This window comes from Pleurodeles waltl, chromosome 4_2 (genome assembly GCF_031143425.1).
Source record: "Pleurodeles waltl isolate 20211129_DDA chromosome 4_2, aPleWal1.hap1.20221129, whole genome shotgun sequence".
Taxonomy (NCBI): domain Eukaryota; kingdom Metazoa; phylum Chordata; class Amphibia; order Caudata; family Salamandridae; genus Pleurodeles; species Pleurodeles waltl.
This window is the reverse complement of record NC_090443.1, coordinates 933749340-933775605: the sequence shown is the minus strand read 5'-3', so window position 1 is coordinate 933775605 and position 26266 is coordinate 933749340. Positions and strand designations below refer to the sequence as shown.

The following is a 26266-nucleotide window of genomic DNA, read 5'->3' as shown; positions in this document are numbered from 1 at the left end:
CTGGTGCCAATGTGTGCAAACCATTACAGCAGAAACTATCAATCAGAGCAAAGGATTACAGAGTGCCATTCTGGAACAATGGTGGTGCATTAAACAATATATAGACCTGAAGCAAATGTGGGAGCAGAGTGGAGAAATAGCTTGGGGCCCAAACAAGCTGGTGTTCATCATTTCTTAATAGGAAGAAAGGACTGCAGTGGGACTTGCTCTTCAGCGACTGACATCACATCTGCCAGTGCCTGCCAAGGCGACTGCCGCCAACCAGTGTTATAACACAGGGATAACCGCCAATGAAAAATCAGTTTACAATACTCACTTGTTTCCCTGGCACTGGTACAGCGTTTCTACTTCACGAAACACTCTGCCCCGGCTATGCCCAGTATTCTTCTCAATAATCTGTATAGAAAAGAAATAAAATACTCAAGTATTTCAAAGGCTGGATGGGTCAGGTTGGAGGTAAATGGGCATGTAACAAAATGCTGAAACTAAGCAATTACTAACAATTAAAGCAAACCACTACGGGACTCCAAAAAACAAATGACTACCACACTTCCAGAACGCAGCTGCATCAGTAGGATGTGAAACTTGCAGATTTAAATTAGACTTTGTACAACGTGAAAGCAAAAGGACAAGGATTTAGATGAATGGAAACAGCCACCAAAGTCGTGCTACTTAAACTCGCAGGCAACAAACCTAGGGTGTTCGAGCAACAGGAACTTGGCCCTACTTTTAAAAGTTAAGATCCGTTATACTAGCGTTTATCTATTGGCCAAGTAGTCCGAGACCGACCTTGAAGTAAGCACCTGCTATAGTGCAGCAGAAAGGTTAATCGTTCCAGGCCATTTTATCACATTCAAGTTGGCAAAGGTCGGAAACACTGCTGTTAGTTTTATCATCCACGTCACTTTTTAGGAAAGTTACTTGTAGCATATACCAGGTGGTAAATGGGTCGGTCTGGGTGTGGTTCTGAAGGTCGCTGCAGTGGGTTTGAGGAAAAGGTTAGGAGAAGCGAAAGATGGAGAACTTTGACAGTTCTCGCCCTAGGATCTTTCAAGTAGTCTGAGGTGAATGCAGATCTAGGAGGCGAGATGAATACTGTGAACCGAGGAATTTTCCATAGGAGCCTATAAACCACGTGCAGAAGCATTGGGTGTTTTAAGTGTGGTGGGGTAACTTGCCAGGTAGAAAAGTTTATATTCCTGGGAGCAGCCCACAAGGTGGCAACGATGTCTTGGTTTAAACAGACACCCACTATCACTGCATGAAGGGAGTGGGTGGAGAAGATGAAAGTACAGGACAGGAAAATCCTAAAGGAGGGGTTATCATCAATTAAACTGATAGAGCAACTAATTACTATTTTCATTGCTGAGCATGAAGTCTAGAGTCATTCTAGAGGGATACAATTGGTTAAGAAATCACCTGCATACATAAAAATAAAAAAAAGTTATCTAATGCTCAAATCTGTCATCGCTGCTTTATCTAAAAAAATAATATTTTAGCACTTTAATAGAATATAAATCCCCAATTAAAAAAAAAAAGTGTACAAATAAAAAAGCTATCTGGTAGGATGTTTAGACTGACAGCTGCAGAGAAAGATTCTAAAAGAATCTTGGCAATTGTTTCCAAGGCAACCGAAGGAGGAAACAAACAAGCAGGCGCATCATATTAGTGCGGATTGATGGGTAAAGCTGGTAACATGCCATGTGAGCCCATACATGCCCCCACTATTGCCGAGGATAACATCTTGACAATTGACACTAACATTTTTCTGACTTTAAATAGAAAGCTACATTATCCCAGAAGCTTAGTGCACCACGGACAGATTTTGAACTAATAGATTTGTATCAGATGATCTCAAACTATGGGCAGATGGTTTGGCACTAGTTTAACACCGTAACGGCATCCACCTCTATTCCAAATTCGTGGCGCTAAGGAAGTAGACTGGAGATATTTTCTAGTGTTCTTAAGTAGTGGCAATTAATCAGACCAATATTGTTTTTAGGTGCTGAGGGTAAAGCCTGTCGCTGGGTGTTACTGCAGATCTGATAAAGATACCAGCCCACATTGCTTCTCCCAACTGGTTTCCATAAATGAATTGGTACAATAGACTAAGCAATCCGGTCGTTAAATATATGAATATTTAAAGTGCCCTAGCACCGGTCTTTCATAGATTTAAAATCAGCATTTGATAGATCTAAACTAGATGTCTCCAATCTTTTCTGCACTAAGAGCTACTTATGTTCAATGAAAATCATCCTGCGCTACTATTAGTGTTGAAATAGTGCCCAGCGCAAACATGATTACATTCATGACCACACTATGCAATGTTATGGATAGGGGCTACCCCAATGCATCCACTAGATTCGAAAGCAGTATTAATTTTTTTAAAGGCTTTATTAATTTGCAATGCCTCTAAGCAAGTTTTACTTGACAGCCACAGCTGCAATGCCACTAGCACGACGTGAATAGTATTTGTAACAAGACCAACACTGCATGATTTATCATGCAAATATCAGCTTTAAGTATATTTTGGAAATTTATTTTTCTTAAGACATCACTATGAGCATAAGCTTTCATTCAGAATAGATGCTTCTCAATTTCTCATATTAATTCAACAAATCAAAAGCTCCAAATTTAGTAGGTTGGCTGCATGCAGGAGAGGTACTTTCAGGGAGCCAGTGAGCTGCCAGTAGCTCACGAGCTACTCGTAGGAGAAGCCCGATCTAAACTGTGGCGAGGTCTTCAAAGACTAGAAATTGAAACGGTATTGCTATAAGCCTCCAAAACTGTACAAACGGACACCAATGCAAGTGTTCGATATTAGGTAGCTGGGGAATGAAGTGACACTTCCCACAGGCGTTCACCAGCCGAGTGTCCTAGATTATTTAAGCTCTAATTAATGTCAGAACTCACCTCCATCAAGAATCCTAATGTACAGACGTTGTGCATTAAAAAAAAAAAGTATTAATAGTTCTTTTTGGTGAGGGCATAGTGATTCACGCAGAAAAGGTATGCTCCGACCTCTGGCTGATTTTGAAGAATATTGCAAGACAAGGCATATGCATCAATTCCACACAACCCAAGATAATGATCAAAGTAATCGCCCTCTATGGAAATTACCTGTGGTTAACAGTCAAGCCCTTGACACGTCAGACCCATCTCCAATATCATTGGTGTGTCATGTGACTGTATTGGCTACACCAGAATAGAAACCGTTATGGGGAAGTGTATTTAAACTATACCAGAGGTATCTTTGTAGGGAAAGGTTTCTTATAATAATGCATGGGCAATAAAGGTGTAAAAAAAAAAAAATTTGAGTCCACGATCTTTGGAATAACTATTCAAGGATCTGCCCTGATGCAGTTGCACAAGTGAAACAGGCATATTGCACCTATTAGCACGAGACTATGGCGAAGCCTAAGGAGACATCACAATTGATTGCTAGTTAATTTTTAGTAAAACAATTCCATAGAGGAGTGTTACCTGGATTGTATTCAACAGTGGGTACAAGAAAATTTACATCTTAAATTTAGACCAGGTTCTCTCCCTGCTGTACTCAAAGTTTACTACAGACACTGAAAATAGTGAGTTTTCCAAATGTGCACATGGGGCCGGGACACAATGCACTTTACTCTTTTTGCACAAAAGCTAAAGCCATGCGGCATAAGTGGTTAATGCCCTTATTCATGCTTTTTTTTAATTTTTATTAACAATCTGTGTTAATGCCCTTGCACTGTGTTACACAACACACAATTCCACTGTATTTATGCCCGTAGCATGGTGCACTTTGAGAAAGTAGCATTATTGTAACTCAAGCTTGGGTAGTCAAGGTGTGCGGATTACTGATGAAAGAAAATGCATGCCCTTTTAACCGTTTTTAAAGTGCTACTATTGCATGTATTGTAGGAACAAGGTGTTAAACAAAATCTAGATTTAATCCCATGTATTAGACCAGCCGGTTAAAGAAGGTGGTGGGACGAGAAAGTGTGCGAGCAAAGACTATGGTGGCCCAGTAGGAGCATCTTCAACTTGATTCAAGCTCGTACTACCTATCCATTCTTTTATATCGTGTTGCTAGGGCCACTGAAAAGAAAACAACGGGAGTGGGGTCTTTGAAGTACATCTGCAAGTCAGGTTTACAGAACAGAATGTTGAAGACAAGAGACGGAGTCTTGGTTCACGTCAAGTAATAAGTGACAGATGTAGTTGAGAAGCAAGTGATACTCTTTGCCAACACTCAATTAAGGATATGCCTCAACTGGCTGCACTCTGGCCTAAGCAGCCCTGGACACCATGGCAAACCACGTACAGGGGATGAACACTAACTCTTCAGATTGTTTAGAATGCAAACTGCGGATGGCAGTGCTGGTGTCATGCAAAGGCTGGAAGCTGAGAACGGGTTAGAACTGTCAGTGTAGAAACATCTTGAAATAGCAGTGCAGTCAGAAGAGAAATGCACATGATTTAGGGGCAGGGTGGCAAAGTATTTGTAAGCAAGGAGAACTGATACAATTTACGGAACCTGTAGTAACAAGCAGTAAATATGAAAAAAACGACTAGGGGTGAAGGTATGCAAGAGATCAATTTCGGACCTTTGTCATAAACAAAGGAGAGAAGATGCACTTTATGGTGGACAAACCTAGGACCACCAAAAAAAAAAAAAAAAAAAAAAAAAGACTGCCACCACCATTCCCTTGAATGCAAAACCGTTTCCTTGGCACCACTGTCATTTAAGCCACATCCCTAAACAGTATGAGAAGTTTTATATCCGATTATGCATGCTCAAGATACTTCAGCTCCAAAACGGAATAAACCGTGTAAAGTGCAAGGATTTTCAGTCAAGTGTTCTGAGGTTAAGTGGTACAACGTGCAACTTTTGGGTGAGATGTTCTAGCAGGGGGAATGTTAACATTAGAATTTGACAGCAGTGGTTCCCTGGAACAGTCATTCAGAAAAAGTATTACAAATGAATCTCCATTTAGTTTATGAAAAACTAAATAACCCAGAAGTGTGGGAGCAAAAATGCAGAGAATGTCGAAAGTATGTGTTCCGTTCGTGCTTGTGGAGGTTGCATAATTTTGCCCAAGCACAAAGGACTGTTGGGGGAGACTCAAGCAAGGCATTGCTGCAACACAGTTTACTATGTAAAAGGGATTGGATTAATACTTTGTTCTTTATGGAAATCTGCTAATTAAACTTAGCCAATCTAAAGAGACAGTTTAAGAGCCCACGAGCACTAACATCCTTACTAGTACTACCATAGTTAGCAGAATACAAGTAAATGTGTCATAAATTGGAGGTGAAGCCAGGAGGTAGAAGGAAGTCCGTTTTTATAATGTGAAGCAAAAGAGATTGGAGCACCATCCATTGTTAAGTGGAAGTAGTTCAGAATTAACTAAGACTGCCCACGATTTGTAAAGCACTTTCACCATCTGCACTATCACTTTGCACAATGCAAACAGAGTACCACACTACATATCTGACAAGTGACTCAACTGACTAGATACAGGACAATAAATCAGCTTGCATTTCATTCCTGCTTAATGAAACAGACTTTATCTGGCGTTATATACTACATTAGACTGTTCCAAAACCGTAACCACAAAAAAGAGAAACAAAGTGCGTGGGAAAGGCAATCGGATGGGGCTGGGATAAGAAAGGAGTATATAAAAATACAATCACTAACGTGATGTCAGTGGACGAGTAGTCACCCTTACACTTTCATCCCGATATTCAAAGATTTAGATGTTTATTTCAATTTACTCTGACCTACAAGCAAAGCCAAAGAAATCCTCAATTAAACTCCATTATCAGCCAGAGACTCTTTAAAAGAGGTCTTTAAAACGGAGTTGATTTGTTTAAAGGAGGTTCCCAAAAATGAATGTAAAATAAATTGAAAACAAAAAACAAAAACAAAAAAAATCCACGTAGGTCAGGTTTGTTAACTAGATCGGTTGTTGTGAAGGTCTGGCGTACATGAGCAATTCTGACAATAGAGTGCATCAACACATCCCTATTCGTGGATAAAATGTGCAATTACTTCCTCAATGTAAAAGTCGGTTACGCCAGACTTCTGGTTTAAAAAGGGCAATAATCAATTCCTCAATAATCCGGGGCCATCAGACATGAGATATGCCCTCTAATGTGAGGAGAAGCACTTAATTCTACGGATGGGCAGGATATTGGTACCGTCATATGTAGCATTAAGCCAACTCCCCTCCATTTTTATGTCAAGAACCAATAATCTAACTCAGTAGAGATAAAGTTTTCAAAATTTATATATACCCTGCCCCACATGGTACTGTTTAATCACGGTAGTAACTACAGTACTCTTAGTATGTGTCCCAATCACCCACTTACCACTACTCCTACGCTATCTGTCCCAGACTAGGACTGGGCCATCCATCAAGTGTGACGAAATATGACGAGGCACATTAGTTGTAAAACCATCTAGTTCACTTTATGGAGAGCAGATAGTGTGAGAACAGGAATCAGATTACCAAATCAATGCTACAGTGTTCCTCAAATATCACCATATGCCTTCCTGAGAGCACGGCTATAAACAGGTCAGAACCCTGTTCAGAGGGTGAAGGCACAAGCAGGAGCTACTAGACCCAACTGTGGGGCTGAGACATTTACTCTAGATGTCCTGGGGCCTCATGGATCCAGACAAACTGTGCCAAGTTCCCCTACATCACTTAACACTCAGTGGTAGCGCAGGTCAAACAGTCTAAGTTTGTGGCGGTGGTTAGGGTATCGGGCAGGCTCACAACTCTAAAATGAGCAATAGCAGCAATGAATGACTGGCCAGTCAAATACTCTTTGAATACCACAGTCTCACTCCCTCTCACCAGTGCTAGTGGTTATTGCCCATTCACTATACGCAACATTCAGGTTAGGCCCCATTAGCAGTCAAAGTCTCAGGAGTCCCACTCCAGCTCGGTCAGAAAAGTCAAGAGTTTCAGCACTGAAGTTTCCATACAGCCTTCTGGCCCTTCATGCAGTCTTACCAACATCAGCAGGGATAGTGTGACCAGAGTCTATGAGACAGTCGCTCAATAGCTACCTCAGACGAGTAGCTCATGTGGCTCTGCAGGACCTAAAGCTGGGGGTCCTCCGTGCTCTGCAGATGCACCAGTAAGTTTCCTTTACTCTTCCCCACATAATTGCTTCCGGTTCATATCCTCAGTCAGGGCCACATGAGTCACCATGGTGGCCTGTACTGAACTATGGCAATCAATCCTGTCTTGTTACAGTGGTCTCCTCCGGCTTATAGGGTCACCACACTTATGCCTTACTAGGGTGACAGCCTTATCAGCACAACAGCAGGTTCCTCTTCATGGCAGCTCCCTGACACAGGATCACTGACCGCAAATGGGCAGCAGCCAGATCACTGACATAGCAGTGCAGATGACCAAGACTAACTTCACGGCAGCCCCCCACTGGCATGTGGGGTAGCAGACTTGAACTTGCTCTCAGGCAAGGACCAGATCAGCAGTACAGCAGCCATCCATACACACACACACACACACACACCTCACTACAGGGTACCACTCACCAACTGGACCTTGCTCTCACCTGTGCTCTCCCTCACAAGGCTCACCATTTTTGCAATCAGGCAGACACAGGTGCGCCAGGGGCAGGTTGTCTTGGATGTCCCTGGGCAATGTACCTCTCCACCTCACAGCTAGGTGACTGGCAGGCCTGAGCCTCCAGCCCTGGTCACAGGTAGAAGTCTTGCAGAGCTTCTCTTCCTTGCACAGCCTGTCTGGCTACCGAATTGAAAATGTACGCAACCTTGAGCACATAGTCCCTTTCCAGACACCCAATGTAATTTAGAGCACAAGTCTAAAGTTTGTTGGGGGTCTGCTTCTTTTTTTAAGTATCCTCTCTGCTGCCACGCCCTCCCACCAGAAAGCAGGATCTCAGCAGATGTGACCACACATCTGATAACCTGACACAGGCCACTGGAGTGCCTAGAGTTTCACATCTGGATGTCAGAATGAAATGTGGATCAAAAAGTTTACATCCCATCACACCCCCCACCTTTTTAGGATTCTCTTTTCAGCCTCATCTCCTTCCTGAAGTGTGCACAGGCTAGTAACCTCTCTCTGCATCAAAGAGCACCTTTTGAAGGGTGCAGGAGAGCTTGGCTCTCCTTCGTGTGTCTCCAGCCCAGCTCACATTAATATAGCAAACCACAAGTCTGTGCTTTGTACCATTTACAGATGCGCACACACATACACCCACCACATGCATACCCCACACACACACGTGGACTGCGCTACATACTAACTATTACAGTCTAGGGTCAGATAAGCTCACAGCAAAGGAAATTTACACGAGTTCGCTTGTAGGCCTCACTCCAGTGGCACAGGTGTTAAAAAAATAAAAATAAAAAAAGGCACATGGTCACTCCTATGGTACTGTTCTGTACACTGTATGCAGCCACCACCATGTCTGTGCCGTTTATCTCCAGCAAACTTCAAGCCTTTCACAACTATGAGTGAGGCGTTTGTCACCCGTCCTGGTCCAAGAAGACTAATTGGAGAGGCAGGCCTATGTCATGGCCACACATGTTCTGTGTTCGTCCATAATGTATACAATATAAGAAATAAAAAAAAAATATAAAAATATATTAAAAAAAAAAATCAGCCCCATGGATCTAGAAATCGTTGCAGCTGGGGAACTGCGTGTAGGGGGTGCACGCCCATCACCATGCGAGGTACTTTGCCATCCCAACAATACTCAACTACAAAAGTTAGTGTAATATGCTTTATATTGTAATGCTATGAAACACCCAGTCAGTACAGCTAATTTTTTACTAAACTTCACTATTCACATCTTTAAGGAAATAAACTGTAGGCTTCCAAAACTTTGATAAATAGTCACTGAATCAAGAGCAGCGTATTTGGGAAGAAAGGCGGGGGGGGGGGGGGGGGGGGGACTGCTCATGTCAGACATATTAAATAAGTTAACTGCATATGGTACCTTGACTGCATAATCTTGGCCACTCTTCAAACTGATACAACCTTGTACTTTTGCATAGGCACCTTCGCCGAGAAGCTCGTTCGTCAGCTTGTACAGGCCTGCGAGAGAAAAGCAGCGCTGGATAAAGCTACATAGAGAGCTGTGGACATTCCAGTAATTACAGTCAAGGGACTTCAGATTTTCATTACAAACAAGGTCACAGGTACAATAGTCAGGGAAATAGCTTCTGAAGTTAAATGTGGGTCATTTATTTCTGGTTTAGCTGAAAGCTCAAACTATGAAGACATTCGTTATCTGGCCAGGAATTCAATCAAATAAAATGCAATCACAAAATAGAAATATCATTTTTAACAAGGCTCTGTCAAGTCTGGGGCTGCTTTACATCCGAAAGCGTTTGTGGCATGCATTTTCAGATTTAAAAAGTAATTTCCATAGTGATTTATTTCTTGTTCGTTTAAAGCCAGAATTCATCAAAACAATGCTTAAAAAAAAATAAAGCTCTGTGACAAGATGTCCTACTAAGTGTGCCCTATGTGAGAGCTCCCTTATACCTCTTCAGATTTTCATGTCCTGGTGCATGTGGTGCCATGACTACAACCACAGGCCCCGCCCGCCCCCGCCCTCCCCCCAAAAAAAAGATGCTGGCACCGCTGCACTAGTTGCTTCTTGGGAACAGGGATATGGCAGTTTCTGCCTCTATGAGGCGGTGTAAGAACTCCTGCTGGACACTGGCAATGGGCGAGGCCTGGCTGAAAAGAGCAGAGTGCAAAATTAATGAGACCTGGTACTCTGAAGTAAACAGCATGGACATTTCTCGGAGGCACTGTACACTGTTGGGCCCCTGCCTGCATCGTATGGTGCCAGTGGCACGGCGCCTTGGTGAACAGCGGTGCAAATCCTGGTGTGCAAGAGGATCAAACCCCCCCCCCCCCCCCCCCCCACTTGCTGAAAATAGAGGCCCTCTTTGGCAGTCCAGTATGTTTCAGCCTGCATGTGATCATCTCACCTTAGCCCCCACTGAGCAATAATATCAAGCATTTGCAATGCCATAGGTCTTGCATTACCGAGAGTTAGAGCTGTTGGTGTTGTAAATGATCATGACAACCTCACCTTTGGCACCTTAAAAATATTTAGCCATGCAGCACATTAAATCTTTATCAGAAATAAATGGTTTCTGCATTCCTTCATACACTCGGCATTAGACTAATTGCCCGAGCAGCCCCACAGAGCATCACATTAAAAATAGCATTTAGAAGAAACATGGTCATGTAACTGTATAGTCCACTCCCAGAGGACACAATCACAGGAAAAAAGAACAATGCAGCCATATAATCAGTCCCTTGTGGGCATAGTGTATTACACATTTTAAGGCCTAACAGGCCTTTAAATATTTAACTGTGGCATCAGTGGCACAAGGGTGCAGTGCCGCAGGTCGTTACTAGATGTCCCTTTAGAGTCAATAGCAGAAGGTGCAGTACCACTAGTCATGATGACGGGAGTAGGATTAATAGATGGATAGAGAAATCACACAGAGCTTACTCTGGTCACATACAACTGGCACCTACAGAAGGCTGGGCATAGCATGGCTTAACAAGGACCAGCACTATAAAGATATTAACCCTGCCTAACACCCAAGGTTCTTGCATGATCGCTCGCTCTTAATATTAACATATGACGGAGAGAGGTACGGAGCAAAAATACCAATTTACAGTAGAAGCATTTGGACAAGGTGTTCCAGACATGGGTACTTTGTAGGATCAATACTTTGTGCAAACTGGGGTAGCACAGCCAGCTGGGAAGTGAAATGGCAAACAAAGGCCATGTTAAGGTAAGAGCGTAGCCAAAATGTTTAGCACCAAGCGCCAACTCGGACAAGCAATGAAGCTGGAAACCCACATGAAGCTCCTGGAAAAAGCCCTGCATACCCATCCCGATCAAACAAATGATCGGCTTTGTTTAAAAAGCACACACTTGGGAAACGATTGATAAATACAAATTCACAACATATGGATTGCAACTACACAAAGGGACAAATCTGTGCGGCTCCTGACACGAGACTCCAAGCACTGCTATAATGCATATTGACAATACCCCAGACGCCCTTGTAACTGCACCCTATCACTAAAGGCAAATTGCTAAGGCACATACAAGGCATGCTGACAAATAAAACACCAGGAAGCTATGGTTTTCTGTGGAGAGATTGTGTGACCGTCAATGGGACGACCAGCTGTTGGAAGTCTGCAAGAAGGCATTCCAACCAGGGAATGCTGCCTGCTACTAGGCGGCAAGAGATGGTCGGAATTATCCCTGAACCTGTTAATGACAAGAAATATGGCCTCATCAGGCTTTTAATGATCAAAACAGACAAAAATATTAAGCAAAGGGTAAGACAGTCCGCTTCTCGTAATACGGCACAGTTGGTACATTAATTCTAATGCAGAATTGTACCACATGCAACACCTGCTGGACCGACTAAGAGGCTGATCATTACAAGATTGCTCCAGTCGATAGAGTAAAAGCCTTTGAAAAGTAAGAAAAAAAAAAAACACACACCACAGCCATCCCACTGGGATCAGTTCCGGTTATTTGATGAGGGCGAGACTACTGTACACCTCAACCACAGTCCTACTGGACAGGTAGTGTGACCACTGCTCAAATGATCAGAAGAGGCAAAAGGCGTGGATGCCCTGTACGCGCGCTATTTGCGCTCGCAATGGAGCGACTAGCTGGCATCTGGGTAACAATCTCACAATCACTGGAGAACTGGGGTATGCAACTGGGGTAGATAAGTCATGTGGTGCAGAGTTCGGAGCAGGAGCAATGAAGTTAGTCTGTGTTGGCTCAACAGCCTGTGATTCTGAGCAAATCATTTTAGTCTCCCCGTTGCCTACAATTCAGTGCCTTGGGACCTTCAATGGTGATTTGCCACGCTTTACAAATCTTGGATTTGTTCATTTCATGATGCACTTGTGTAGATGGGACCAGCTAAATTCACTAGCGATGCTGTATAATTCCAATTGGTGCAGCAGTAAGTTGTCTGGCTCTTAAAAAAAAAAAATAAAAAAAAATAAAAAAAACCACAAACTTTACCCACTGGCAAGTTTGAGAATGTTAGAACGCCACTGTCCAAGAACAGGATTAAAACAGGAGCACATGTGCTTTATATCAGGGAATTCATAGGACTCCGACATCAGCTATAAACTGAACAAGGTCAAGTCATAATGGGACTTAAGACCTCAATCCAGTTTTAGAACATGCTATCCTAGCGCGGCGCCTATATCTTTCAGGGAACTCTTCCCCATTCCCTGCTCATTGTTCAAGAGACTGATGCATCAGTTGCTGATCCAACCAATACGCGCTGGAAACAGCAGTTGGGTTAAATTAGCAACAATGAAGCTTCTATGGCATAGTGTGAGATTAGATCTCTCAGATCTGGAATTATACTACAGGAGACAGCACAGCTGTAAGACCCCTTACTCATGAAGTATTGGTCCATAGTCCTTTCCCATATGGAATTAAATAACTATTCATTTTTTGGGGGGGGTGTGGCGGGATTAGAAGAGGAAGCAGTCACCCAAATAATGAAGTGTTGACAGTACACCCCAGAGATGCTGGTGTGAAGCATTAAGCATTTTAAGAAGACTGAATAAAAGGTCAGTTCAGTAATGGAAAATGGGTGGGTGTACAGTGTTGAGTACCCTATATCTGAATGGCCTGCTTGGCACATATGTGGATGCACATGAAGTCTGAGTGGGACAGGGCAGTTCGCGCAATATGCCAGCATAGCAGTGTATGGCATACACTGCTGGAGACTACGGCAGCTCTGGCATTGGTGATGCAGGAGGTTATTGGCCATCACACAAAGGGCCCTCAAAAGACGAAAATCCACATTATGGTCAGCAACCACAAATAAGCCGTGAACCAAACAGTGGGAAGAGGTGTGTCAAAGGCTAAAAAGTGTACCCATTAACATATTCTTAGATTTAGTTGTTATCTTCACATGACATACCTTACACTAATCAAATTTATAAGTTACCCAGAGCGCTTGGCAAGCTAGCTTCCTGACCATGAACTGGCATTACTCTAGGATACAAATATTCTGGCAGAATGTCATTAGTACACTTAATCACTGCATGGGAGGGTACCCTTATGCAACACCAAAACATCGGATGGACCAGTACCCCAAAAGCAAGTAACCCCCGCAAAAAAAAAAAAACAAAAAAAAAAATACACTATTATGCCCAGTGGTGCAGCTTAGTCTTCGTTTTGTGTGGAGAAGGGTCACAATCTACTAGTTCAGGCCTGGATGAATCCACGGGAATTTTTTTTTTTAACAACAAATTGAGAACATAAAAGTAATAACAGTATATGGATCTATACAATAGAGATCTACGCTTTGAATATTTTGTAGGGAAGCACATGAACTAGCATCAGTGTTTGCCGACTGGGAAGAGTTAGTGTGAGTGACACAGTAAAGTCAAAAGAGGGGAGAAAGCAGTTGTATATGCCAGGCTCACTGGTCAGTTATTTCACATCTCAATGAGACTAGTTTTATCAAGTTATAAAGACTGACTTCTCAAAGTTCTTGCTTATCTATTCAAAGCGACAAGCATCTTAGTAGACTAGAAAAATTACAAAATCAAAGTTGGGGCATCCTCCCATTTTCACCCCTAGATCCAAACTGAAGTAATTTCACTGAATTCACAGTGGTTGAGACGAGCCAGAAGGAATAACCTACTTCGGTAAGCTCTCTAAAATCATTCCCGAGCTAGTTTGTGCATGGGAATATTCTACAAGTGGGAAATCCGTGGTTAAACAATTGCTCCCAAACTCAGCCAGGTGGTGCCATAGAACTCTAAAGGCCTTGCACTGCCCCACAAGTGACAGAGTGGAGTCACATATAGGCACCACCCCTGTGTACAGTGTGCTGAACGCTAGCCTAGGACCCATTTATAAAGTATGGGCATTCACATAACCGGTAGTGGGTGAGGAAACTCTGGACAGAGTACTCACCAGAAAGAGCTTTACAGAATTAGGAGAGAATAAATACACACAACACACACTTCTTGTTCTGGTGGATACTGCAAGTGCTTCACCTTTAGAATATGTAGTAAAGCAGTACCTCCTGAAGTTTGGGGGTGTCTGAGGAGTCAGAACAGAAAATGACCATCTTCGGACCAGGTTGTCAAGGCAGTAATTGTGTTTACGGATGTCTGTGGCATTGTAGATGTTCATTACATACCCTCCTCTTGATAACATAGTTGTGGTGGCTTTAATCCTGGTGGAATGGACTTGCAGACCTAAAGGAGACTGCTTATCCAGAGCCTAGCACATGATTAGGATGAGCTAATATGCAGGGTCATTTTCTGTACTGCCTGTCCCTCAGCACCAGCAAATCACAGGAGAAGCTAATCATGGCACTCCATGCAGTCAATATTAAAGAATAAACACCCACAAACTTAGTTCTCTTGGCATCCTGCCGATGAAGCCTTTCAGGGGGTGTAGTTAAAAACACTGGGGGAAGGGAGCCAATGGGAAGAGAAAGGGAGTGGGGCTGGAGGGGTGCAGGGAGAGAATGGAAGAGCACAAAGGGAAATACAATAAGCGGCAGAAAGGCAACTCTAGTCTTTAGCACTAATTTACCAGGAATGCACTCAGAAGCGATTGTGTAAGTGACGCTGTCTTGATGAAAAGGAGAAAGGAGCCATGTAGAGAACAAGTGTGCTTAGGACTGGATGTCCACATAAGAAATGTGAGGAACAACTCAAAGTCCCTCTAAGACAAGAAAGGATTAGTAGGCAATATGCGACAAACTTCAGAAATGTAATCACAAATGGCGAATAGAAAAACAGGGAAGTACACATCTGCCCTTTCAGCCTTTCTAACCTTTAACTGTGTCCATTGCGAAGATTGGCTGCAGTCGAGACAAAAATAATAACACATCTGCTAATGCTCTGCAAGGGGTCCAGGAGACTTTCCCTACACAAAAAACGTTTCCTACCATCACATGAAGCTGCAGATTGCGATGATTTGGGCACAAGACTGACCTGTTGAAACAGGAGATGCCCCAAAGGAGTAGAAAGGTGGCAAAAAGATCCAGCCAGGAAATATTTCACAGATGGAGCCACTTTGGGATGAAGGGGCCTTTCGTGGTCTGCCAGCCGATATATGCTCAACATCGGCAGCCCTGCCTGGTGGCTGGCTAAAGAAGCTCACCTGTTAATCCAGCAAGGCTTCAAAAAGGGACAGTGCCTCCACCCAGCATCAGCCTAATTGTTGCAGTAGTAGTAGTAACAGATGCCCATTGGGTTGGCTGAGAACCTGCACCAGCCTACCCTAGGTGGTCGTTAGGGAGACTTTCAGGGTCAGTGAGATGTCACAAAGCTCCATGAAGTTGATGTGAAGCGGATGATCTGTTGGAGACAAACCCATTAACCCCACCTCTCCCAGATAGCCTACAACCCAGAAAAAGGCCTCTGCCACTTAGGTGAGTGGGTTAGATACAGCAGCCTGATGCAAGAGAAGTTTATTATTTTCTACCACCACTGAAGGTCCTGGCTGTCAGCTGCGAGATGCAGACTGTGTCAAACAGACGCTCTAGTACTGTGCCAATTGTAAATCGAGGTTACACTGAGTTTCCTACCTAGATAATAGGATGGCATATTTAGGACAGCAGAGGGTGGGAGACCATTCTGTACACACCATTAGTAACTGTCGGCCTAACTCTTGGCTAGCTCAGTGCTTCACCCAAACCCCAAACTCACGGGGTTAAAAAGGTGATTACGACAACCTGAACAGGACACTCAGACTGCCCAGGAAGTCGTGGAAGCAGGTCTTACCTCTTTCGTGTTAGTCATGCATGCCAAGGCAAGGCACAGAAGACAAGTTAAGTTTCCAAGGCATTTATTGAAACAATAGCAAGCTGGCCTATGGAGAGTGAGCTGCGATTATTAGGCATATGAAACAGAGCAAGGTAATCAGCATTACAAACATGATAAAGAAATTAACAATTCAACCATGGTGTACGTGGTTATACTGTAGATATCCTAGCTGTTCCTACCTAACCCTAGTCTACACTGAGAGCATAGCAGGTGTACTCTTCTGCCTGGGCCCCATCTAAGGGATTAGCCCCCCCCCCCACCCCCTATTTAGGGAGGGGGGGGGGAGGGAGGGTACAGTCATGGCTGGAATGCTCTCTGCCCCTTCTGGGTCAGTGCAGTTTATATAATAAACTATACTATGTTAGAAGTACAGTCCCAATGCAGTGTTGTGTCCAGGTGCTAGAAGTGTGCTCCTGAATGGGAAATACAAACTAGCATAGTGTACAGTGTTCTTAAGCTAACTAAAAGAAACTCATACCATAAGATTCCTAGAAACCCATCATGCAAGAAATGCATGAAAAGGTCTTTGCTAAAAGCAGCTTAGCTGAAACAAAAATGTAAAAAGCAGCTGAAAAAGGGGTGACCACGTAGGCCCAAGAGGTCCTCACAAGGTCCTTATGTGCCAGTGTGCGCGAAAGACAAGGACGATAGACGAGGCTACGAACTCAAGAAGCCTCAGTGCTACCCTCATTGAGTCCCAGGTTTGAACCTGGAAGTCCAGTACATACTGTAATACTGGGAAAAAGAAAAATCCTTTACACAACCATCTCCTGCATAGCCCCAAAAAAGGGGCTCCTCTGCACAAGGGACTTAGTTTGCAGACTGCAAACTCCAGAGATGACAGGAAAGTGACCATCATCAGTAGGTGGTCCATGACTGACTGTGGCAAGCCAGCCCTCCTCAACCAATCACTGTTGGATGGCTATATGTATCCAAGTAACCCTCCATTATCTTCATAAACATCCAAGGGGCAGCGGTGAGAACGAAGGGTATAACAGCAAACTGGAAGTATTCTGATTCCATCAGAAAACTGCAGTTAGTGTCTGTGGGATTACAGGATGGGTGCATGAAATGTCCTGATTATGCAAAGACATCTTCCATTCTTCTGTATCTAGAACAGAAAGAACCTGAGCCAGAGAGTATTTTGAATCTGTCCTTCCGCGAGAATGACTTCAACGGCCAGAAGTAGAGAATAGAAAGAAGATAACATCCAACCTCTCTCCAAATGTCACTCTGTGGATCTGTTGCCCGGGGAGTAAATTTACCTCCTACAAAAGGATGGCTGTGTGGTCTGGCAAGAGAGTTGGTACATAGGGCATGCAACAGAAGCAGAAAATTAACAAATGGTAGGTTGTAGCCTTTTGAACGACTTGCAGCACCCGTCTGAAGTAATGGATTTCCAGATGGGTGAAAGCAAGAAAGAGCGAGGGAAAGAGGAAAGAACTGAAGCAGGAATGAACAAGAAAGAATAAAAACCAATTGCTTCCTATAAGATGGGCATGGTCTTGCAAGGGGGGGGTGGGGGGGGGGGGGGGGGTGAAGCAGCTTAGTAGCCAATCCAGAAGAGAAAGATAGTAAAGGGTTGCCATTTTTGGCCACCAGAAATTGTGAAAGCGCGAAAAGGGTTGGTGCGCTCAATTTGAGAGCTGTTGATATGCCAGGCCCTGCAAATAGCCTCCAAACATCCTGTAGTGTTGGTGAAATGGACAGACTAGCAAATGAAACTCCAGAGGGCGAACCTTAACACGTCAGCCCTTAACTTTTCCACTGCTGAGTCAGGCTTCTCCCAGAGAAGTCTGGAGCCATCAAAAAGCACATGCATTGAGAATACTAGGACATCCCAACGTGCATCTGATGCCCATACACACCCTACCCAACCCAACCTGTTGTGTTAAGGCCAGCACATAGAACATACTTTGCCATCCAGACTAGCCTGGGTGAAAGTCGTCCAGAGTTTCTCTGAGACAGGCAGCAAGACTTCAATGGCCACGTTTCGGTGAATGCATGTAGAAGAATTGGGTTTCACTTTGCTTGTTGACACCTGTACCAAAAGACTTAGAGTACGGTATTGTATTAAGGTCAGATTGCCATCGGTGGACCTACACATAAGATGTAAAAGGCACAAAAAGACAATTCACCCATTTTTTTCTGCAGATCTAGAGCTACAACAAAAGAAGCTACCCAATAACGCTTTACAATAATTAAACAGTAGAAAAGCAGGAGGAAAGCTGGATGGCCCTTCGGAAACATTAAAGAAATGTTTTTCTATCGGTAATTCCTTCCCACAAATCTTACAGGAACCACTCTAAGGCAGCATCACACCAGATTACCCCTGCCTAATTAGGATTCAGATCTGTCCATGTCAAAGCAGTTTGGGAGAGAAACATCCAAGTTGCAACGAGACAAATTGTATTAGCTGACGCACTTCTGAGAAGGTGCAAATTATGCTGTTTATTTAATAAGCGAGCTGTAATTACCCCTTTAGGATCGATAGGCCAGCTCTTAACACCATTTTATACCCCACAACACTCATCTGAAAACAGCTAACTCGATTAGTACAACAGACTACGTTCCTATGTAAACCACCCTGGCTTCCATAGACCTTCCCCAGAAATCTGAGCTCCTACATAGCATCTGAACGATGAAATAACTGCAGACTTTGAAGGTTCGCGGTGGAATCAATGCTGCCTAAGACCGATGAAATCCCAAAACTCACCTGTGAACGAGGTCTTCCCCTTCAGTCACTGTTGGGTGGTCCCAAGTATTCCATTTCAAGTCCAAAAAGTGAACTCTTGACGAAGGAAAAGGGCGCAGGGTTGTTGCCATGGAAGGCAATTAGGTGGACAGTGCAGTGGTGTTCTATCAGCGCCTCTGCCCCCATTAGCATTGGAAATACTGCTAGTCATTAGGAGCTAGCAATCTCGGCCTCTTTATGGTGCTGTGCCTGGGAACGTTCCTTAAGAGTTTGACATTTTCTAGCTGAAGAGAGCATGGCATATACTGCAGCACTAGTGTTTAGACGGCTCTGACCTGCACGCTTGGGTGGTCAATTGCACCCTTCACTGGGGTAAGCAATACCTCAAAATGCTCTGGGAGGTTTTCTAGTGAAGTACTTTCTATTCCCGAAGCATGGTTTAACTCACCAGGAGGTACAGAGCATTTCAGCAACAAGTGCTGAACTGCCAAACGCTCCCTCTGCAGCCATTCAAAACACTAGGATACAATGGCAGGAGAGGCAAAGGAGAAAGTCGAGCACGGTCTAGCTGCACACCAGGCTTTTAGACCATGTTAAGGACAGAGGAACACAATAACTGGCCTGCGATTTCTAGCCCTGTGGTTTACAACCGGAAATGAAGTGAGCTTTACTCCCAGGGCTCGAAATCTGCTTTTCCAATCCATCTCCCTCACGTCAAAGAATTTCTCAAGGATTGATAATTTACTTTAGAATGCTAGCTTTTTGTAGATATTTACATAGAGATCCATAAAAGGCCACAGATCCAAATAGCAAGATTAGAGTTTTCTGCCTGAAGCTAATCAATCTGTCCCCTCTGACGAGTTCAGCTTTTCAAGATCCAAATTGAAGTAGTCATGAAACCTAAGAGACCAGTCCGGTCTTGGGACTTAATGTCCTAGACCTATCTAGCAGAAAAAGTTGATGCAAACACTTCTTGGTTTTAAGTCAACCGTTTCTAGTGCAGATGATAGTTCTGACTGAAGCCGAAGGCTCAGGCAGTACCGACGCCAGAGGTCAAAGCTGCTGGGCACTTTGCTTTCTTCAGTGTGGTCAGTGGCTGAAGAGGCTTGGTCAAAATAGCGGCCACAGACGACTACACTAACCGGAGCAGCGCCGAAGGGCTCACTAATTAGATGCCCTAGAAAACGGTTTTTATGAGGAGCACTGAAAAAGGGGTGTATCAAAACAGTGCAAGTCGTTCCCAGATAGCGGCTCTTCAATTCCAGCATTCCACTAGTACCGCTGCTTCCATCGGCTACCAGGGCCTTTTATGTAGGCTGTCAAAAATGAATTGTTTCCCAATGCATGGCACAGCTCAGTGTGAACACAATGGCGAAAAATGTCTTCCAAGATCCAATCTATTCTCAGGATGCAGGATCAGGGAGTGCAGTTAAATCAGACATGTCTGAATCTTATTACAGGATTTCTCCAGAATTCAATTTCAAACTGAACATTAGATGGCAAGATTACAGTGTGGGTGTTATGCAGTCTTGCACAGGGCACAAACACTTCTCTGCTGCAAAGAGAATTTTAAGAGTGCTAAAAATGCAGGCTCACAAGAGCTGTAGTGAGTGTGCAACGCAGCAGCCTCCTGCAAGGACTCATTTTTACATGATCTATTGCCAAGGCGTTGAACCATTCTTAACACTTAGCGCCTGGTGGTGAAAGGAAACGAAGGTCTACCCAGTGGCAAGAAAACACATTGTTTTATCCCAAAAAAAAGCACTAAGCATTCTAGACGTCCTGGTGGGCTATTGCTTATTAACGTCTCCCAAATATGACTGTCTGTAGTTACTTGTTCTCTGGCCAAACAAAATCAGTGTCAAAGACGGATGGCAAGACACTTTCAGTGGCAATCCCTTTATATGCAAAGCAGCTAAATAGCATGCAATGGATACAGCCACCTTTCTGAGGTAGTGTAAAGGTTTCCTAAATTGAGTATTCCTGCAACAAGCGTTAGCACATCAAAATGCTAAACTCCAACAATAACTGGAGATTGAAAGAGAAAAGAGTTATACATGCATGACCAACCCCTCTGCTGCAGCTGTGACAGTATCATTTACTTTCAGACTACTATGGTGCAGTGTGGAGAATAACAAAGCTCAAAAGGAGTGAGACAGTAAGTGCAACACTGGTGTAGGATCCTAATAACTGGTTTGTTCAAAGGCCAGGCCAGCGGAAAAAGTTAATGGGACAGTGGCACTAACACATCATACTTAGGGAAGAGTTAGAAAAGAGTTAAGGCAAGGCATCTGCTCAGAATCTGCCTAAAGGTAGACCATACAGCACTTTACAAGCAGACTCTGCAACAGCTGAATCTATGTGTTAGACTTTTCATCCTTGGCTTGATCTCCCTTAACTTTTCCCAGGTTGTTGGTGTGCTGGACTCTGTTACTCTGGACATTTTACCACTGCTAACCAGTGCTAAAGTGCAAGTGCTCCTTTACAAAATGTGTATGTAATTGGTTCATCCATGATTGGCATATTTGATTTACTAGTAAGTCCCTAGTAAAGTGCACTAGAGGTGCCCAGGGCCTGTAAAGCAAACACTACTAGTGGGCCTGTAGTAATGGTTGTGCCACCCACATAAGTAGCTCTGTAATCAGGTCTCAGACCTGCCACTGCAGTGTGTGCGTGTAGTTTTAACTGTAAATTCGACTTGGCAAGTGTCCCAACTTGCCAGGCCTAAACCTTCCCTTTTCTTACATTGAAGACACCCCTAGGTAGACCCAAGGACAGGGTGCAGTGTACGGTTAAGGTAGGACATATAAAACACATTACTATATGTCCTTTCAGTGAAATATTGCTAAATTAGTTTTTCACTGTTGCAAGGCCTGTCCCTCTCATAGGTTAACATGGGGGCTACCTTTAAATCTGATTAAAGTGTAGATTCCCTTTGGGAGTGGATGGACATGTAGAGTTTGGGGTCTGAGCTCACAATTTAAAAATACATCTTTTAGTAAAGTTGATTTTAAGATTGCGTGTTTGAAAACGCCACTTTTAGAAAGTGAGCATTTTCTTGCTTATACCATTTCTGACTCTGCCTGTTTGTCGATTCCCTGCCTGGGTCAGTTTGACAGTTGGGCTGGTTGCACCTCACACTAGACAGTGACACAAAGGGAGCTGGGGTGTAGTCTGCATTTCCCGATGAGCCATCTGTGCTAGGTGGGAGGGGAGGAGTGATCACTCACACCTGAAAGGGCTATGCCTGCCCTCACAATGCAGTCTCCAACCCCCTGGTGAGTGTCTGGGGCCTGGCAAGATTTCACATTCAAAAGAGACGTTGCTTTGAAGTAGGCCTACTTTAAAGGAGAAATTGGGTAAAAAGGGGGGCACCCAAAACCACAGACTTTAGAACACTTTTGGAATCCAAGAGGAACCTCTGCCTGGAGAAGAGGTATAGCGCTGAGGAAGAGCTGTCCTGCCTGTGACTGCTTTGTGGAGCTATCCTGCAGTTGCTGCTTCTGCCTGGGCCAGGGGACAAAGACTGGACTTTGTAGTATATTCCTCCTTGTGGAGGACTCCAAGGGCTTGATTTCGAGCTTGCCTCCTGTTTGAAGTCTCAGGGACAGCAAAGACTTCTCTCTGTCAGCACCTGGAGAGACTCCTACTCTGCCAAGTGGTGCCCAACCAGTTCCTGGGACCCTGAAAGGAGAAGCTGGCAGCCTAAGAGGAAGAAATCCACACACAGACCGCCAGGCAGGGGAAGGGATCGATAACTCCAATCCACAGCTCAATAATTGACACGCCGCCGGCTTCGTGGCTGAAAAGAAAAAAAGGATGCTCGCCTGCAACATGACCCAAAGATCGACACAGAGCTGGAGAAACGACATGCCGCATTGCTAACAGAGGCTGGTAGGATCGCAACCCATGCTGCGTGGTTTTTGGATCATTGTGCGGCTGGATTCGACACAAACACTGCTGGGCGTGTAAAAAACGACAATGCCTGCCCAGACCCGAGAGTGGTGACCAGATCGACGCATCGCTCTCCTGCAGAGTGGATGCGACACGCCCTGTCCCAAGGGGAAACGATGCAAGGTCTCGATTGTGAGTGAAATCAACACCTCGCAAGCCCTTTTTGACGCACACTTGCCCGCGCAGGGTTATCTTTGACGCACCCAAGGTACATTTTCACGCTAACAGCGATAGTGTGTGCTTTTTAATTGATAACCCGACTTGTGTATGGTCGTCGTTTTTGGTCTTGTTTAGATAAATATTTCCTATTTTTCTAAACCTGTGTTGTGTCATTTTGTAGTGTTTATTAGGTTAGTGTGTTGGTACAAATACTTTACACCTAGCACTCTGAAGTTAAGCCTACTGTTCGTGCCAAGCTACCAAGGGGGTAAGCAGGGGTTAGCGGAGGGTGATTCTCTTTTACCCTGACTAGAGTGAGGATCCTTGCTTGGACAGGGAATAGCCTGACTGCCAAAGACCCCACTTCTAACACTACGCTTTTAAAGAATATGAATAAAAAAAAAAAAGTCCAATTGGTCAACGTTGTAAGCTATATCTCAATTATTGGCTGTAACTAGTTAATAGTCCCACAGGAGTTCAAGACTAAAGCTTAATAAGCTTTACAGCACACGGATGGTCACAAACCTGCAAAGGTTCCAGTGCAGTCTTCTGCAGCTCTGCTCTTTTTCTTCTTTTTCCGTTTACCAGCGTCTGGAATAGGAACAGGCTGACTGCTCACCATCTCTAAATAAGTAAACCACATACCAATTAGTATCACGCAACAGATTATCATTAACTCCACCTCATAAGTTTTGACATTTATTTTTTCTGACCAACACCTCCATTCACTGGGCCATCTTACAATTTAACATCAGACCTTTTATCCTGCCAGGGAGTCAGGCCCCAATGTCAGTGGGACTGTTTGACAGGTCTGCTGGGTTTATGTAAAATTTGGTGCGCACTTCAGAAAGGAGGGAAACAGGGCCAAGACACTGCACTGCCTGGTTGTTGAAAGCTCAGCTTTGATTTTGCCAGACATCGGACCGCATTTGGACTGCCCAATACTCGGTTAGAGTGTTGGGTGCAGGGACACCAAGATTACCATAGACCACCACTACACCACCCCACCCATGTGATTGTAAACTTCAGCCAGCTTGAAAATGCAGATAAGGTTAGTATTAGGAACCTTTATCCCATTAGTTACGGCACCCCCAAAGGGTCATTCCCACACACAAGCTGGTGCCTGGTATAAATGTGGCACCTCCCGGAACCCATTTCAGAACACTCCTGGGCCCATGGAGGATTAGAAGAGGATTGAACCCGACATTTGCAACCCAATAAGAGCCTTGGAGGACCTTTGTCCTGAATAAAAGCATGAAGAGGTTGACTACTAAGCTCATTGCCTGAACTGTTAGCTAACCAGTGGAAACTTGATTTTAACTGGGCGCTCCAGTTGGCCTCTAACTGCCACCCAATGAGTACAGGGAGGAGGGGTACTCCTGTGGTGGATTAGGACATAAAGGACTAAAGTCAGTAGGTAAAATCTTTAACCAGGATGAACCTGTTTAGTGTATCAGATATGCAACTATCATGGTCAGCATGTGTCTAGGTCCTGTTCTACAGGAACCAGAATTAATCACTGGAACTTTGTGCGACTGCTACTAAAAATAAATACACACGAACACTCATTTCTTGGATTTCCTTACTAAGGAGTCATTTTGGGACCATTTTGTTTGATAAATGTAATTATTTTTACAATTCGTACTGGTTTTTTTTTTATTGTTTTGCATTTCAACTTGATTACTATTTTAGTCCTGCATAAACACTGTACACATTGTCTCCAAGTTACACATGTCTGTTTCTCGACATAACTACCAGGTAATTGAGCTCAGATTTAATTAATGACTAGTGGTTCACCCTGACAAGGTGTGAGATTATTACTTGAAGTGGGTACTTAACCTCTTCAGCTAATAACCTGGTTTCTTAAAAGGGCACAGAAATACTTGCTAACAGACAACCAGGGCATCCACTGGTTTAGCAAAATTCACATGTGGCTGTAATAGGCTTCCAAGATCTGTACAAGCTGAGTGCTTTCCACACAAACTGGAATAAATGATCACACAATAACTTACCAAATGGGGTAAGGAGAGTTTAATTTCTGAAGCAACTGGAAGTTCTACCATAAACTGCAACCAAACAGGACATTAGGCGCACTAAGCAAATCCAGTGGAAGGTTTATTAATTAAATTTTAAGAAAGGCCTTTTGAAATTACAGCCAAACACCCCTAATACAGCAGGTTGTTTATGGATTATATGTTCTCACGATGACTTGACATGAAGATATTTTTGGAAGCTCCCTTATCTGAAAGGCAAAACCTACTGAATGTTAAAAAAACTAAGTCTAGAAGAGGTAAGGATTTGGGAGCGCGATCAAAAGCTGATAATTACCTTCTCGAAAATCTTAAGCTAGCCAGAGAAACCCTGTAATGAGGGGGACAGAGTGCGACTTTCTGGCCCGAGGGTGAGCCTCTGAATCAATAGGGTCATATAGATATCTTAAAATTGGCTTCCACGGTGTCCTTGAAATTTAACAGTTTATCAACTTAATGGTACAACTGTGTTAGAAAAACTGATTTTGTGAAATTATTATTATTATTTTTTTTTAAGAAACGAATTTCTCAACTTCCACTTTGTCATTTAAAGCAGGAAATTGAGTTATTTGTGGCTAATGATAGCTATGCCGCTAAGTGTCTAAGTGTTACTTTCTCTGGCCCAATGGTGGCGAAATTGTTACCTCTGAATGGATGTATATGATGTACTGATGATGTATTATGATATCTTTCTCCTTCAATTAGTTCCTCCTTTATCTAAAAAGCAGACCCAGTAACATGAATAACTTCACCACATGCAAGTTAGGTTTGCTGTGCAGTTTACCTACAGCTTCATTTTCATCAAAGGGGGCCTTATATTGTGGTTGCTAGGCTTTTAGCAGGTGTTATTTTTCAATTCACTTTTACATCACAGAAGCCACATCTGATGTGCGAGTTTAGAGCTCAACCAAGGAAAGCACGTTTGCAATAGGCCTTTTCTATGCGTAGATGTTCTACATACCACCAACCAAGTGCTGTTGTCTGCTGCTAATTATTACAAGGTCTTTCTGTAATACCACATATGGATCTCAACAGATTTTTCTTACAACATGAAGCAGCATGCCTATGGTATGACAACCCATGATCTTTTCCAGGGCTGTTATTTATACTTTTGGTAAAAAATTATCCTTCTCTTTAAAAAGGTGCAGGTAGCTCAGTACTTTAACCTTAATTCCATCACCTGGATCTCTTTAATGTGACCTCCTGGTTTTATAATGGGGGCTCTTACTTCAGGTTAGCCGTTCTTAAATGTTTGATTTCGAGACTCACTACTGGATGCATGAGACCCTAGCTTAAGTCACTTCTAAAACGCTAACCTCAAACTAATAGACAAGTATACAGCAAACAAATACATATTTTAAAAAATTAACAAATACACAAAAAAGCTTTAGTTGGAAAGGAGGAGCTATTCAAAGTTTGATTCCTAAGAGGCAAACAATATGCTACTCTAGTAAACCACTGTCTTTTCCGCTCCTAACACTTGCCTTCTTGGTCTAGCACTAGTGTACATCTCCAACCAATCTTCCATACTATATTCTTATTGCTGTACTTCTGCT

At 43.5% G+C, this 26266-nt stretch overlaps 1 protein-coding gene across 1 annotated transcript in view; it reads right to left on the bottom strand.

Annotated features, from left to right (window-relative positions):
- Positions 1 to 26266, bottom strand: part of MKNK1 (MAPK interacting serine/threonine kinase 1) — a 150694-nt gene that overhangs the window by 93680 nt on the left and 30748 nt on the right. Inside the window, exons 3-5 of the mRNA XM_069232736.1 lie at positions 23206 to 23304; positions 8992 to 9089; positions 317 to 396 (exon numbers count right to left, since the gene is read on the bottom strand). Of these exons, the coding sequence (XP_069088837.1) occupies positions 317 to 396; positions 8992 to 9089; positions 23206 to 23304 (277 nt within the window). The remainder of the gene's footprint in view (positions 1 to 316; positions 397 to 8991; positions 9090 to 23205; positions 23305 to 26266) is intronic.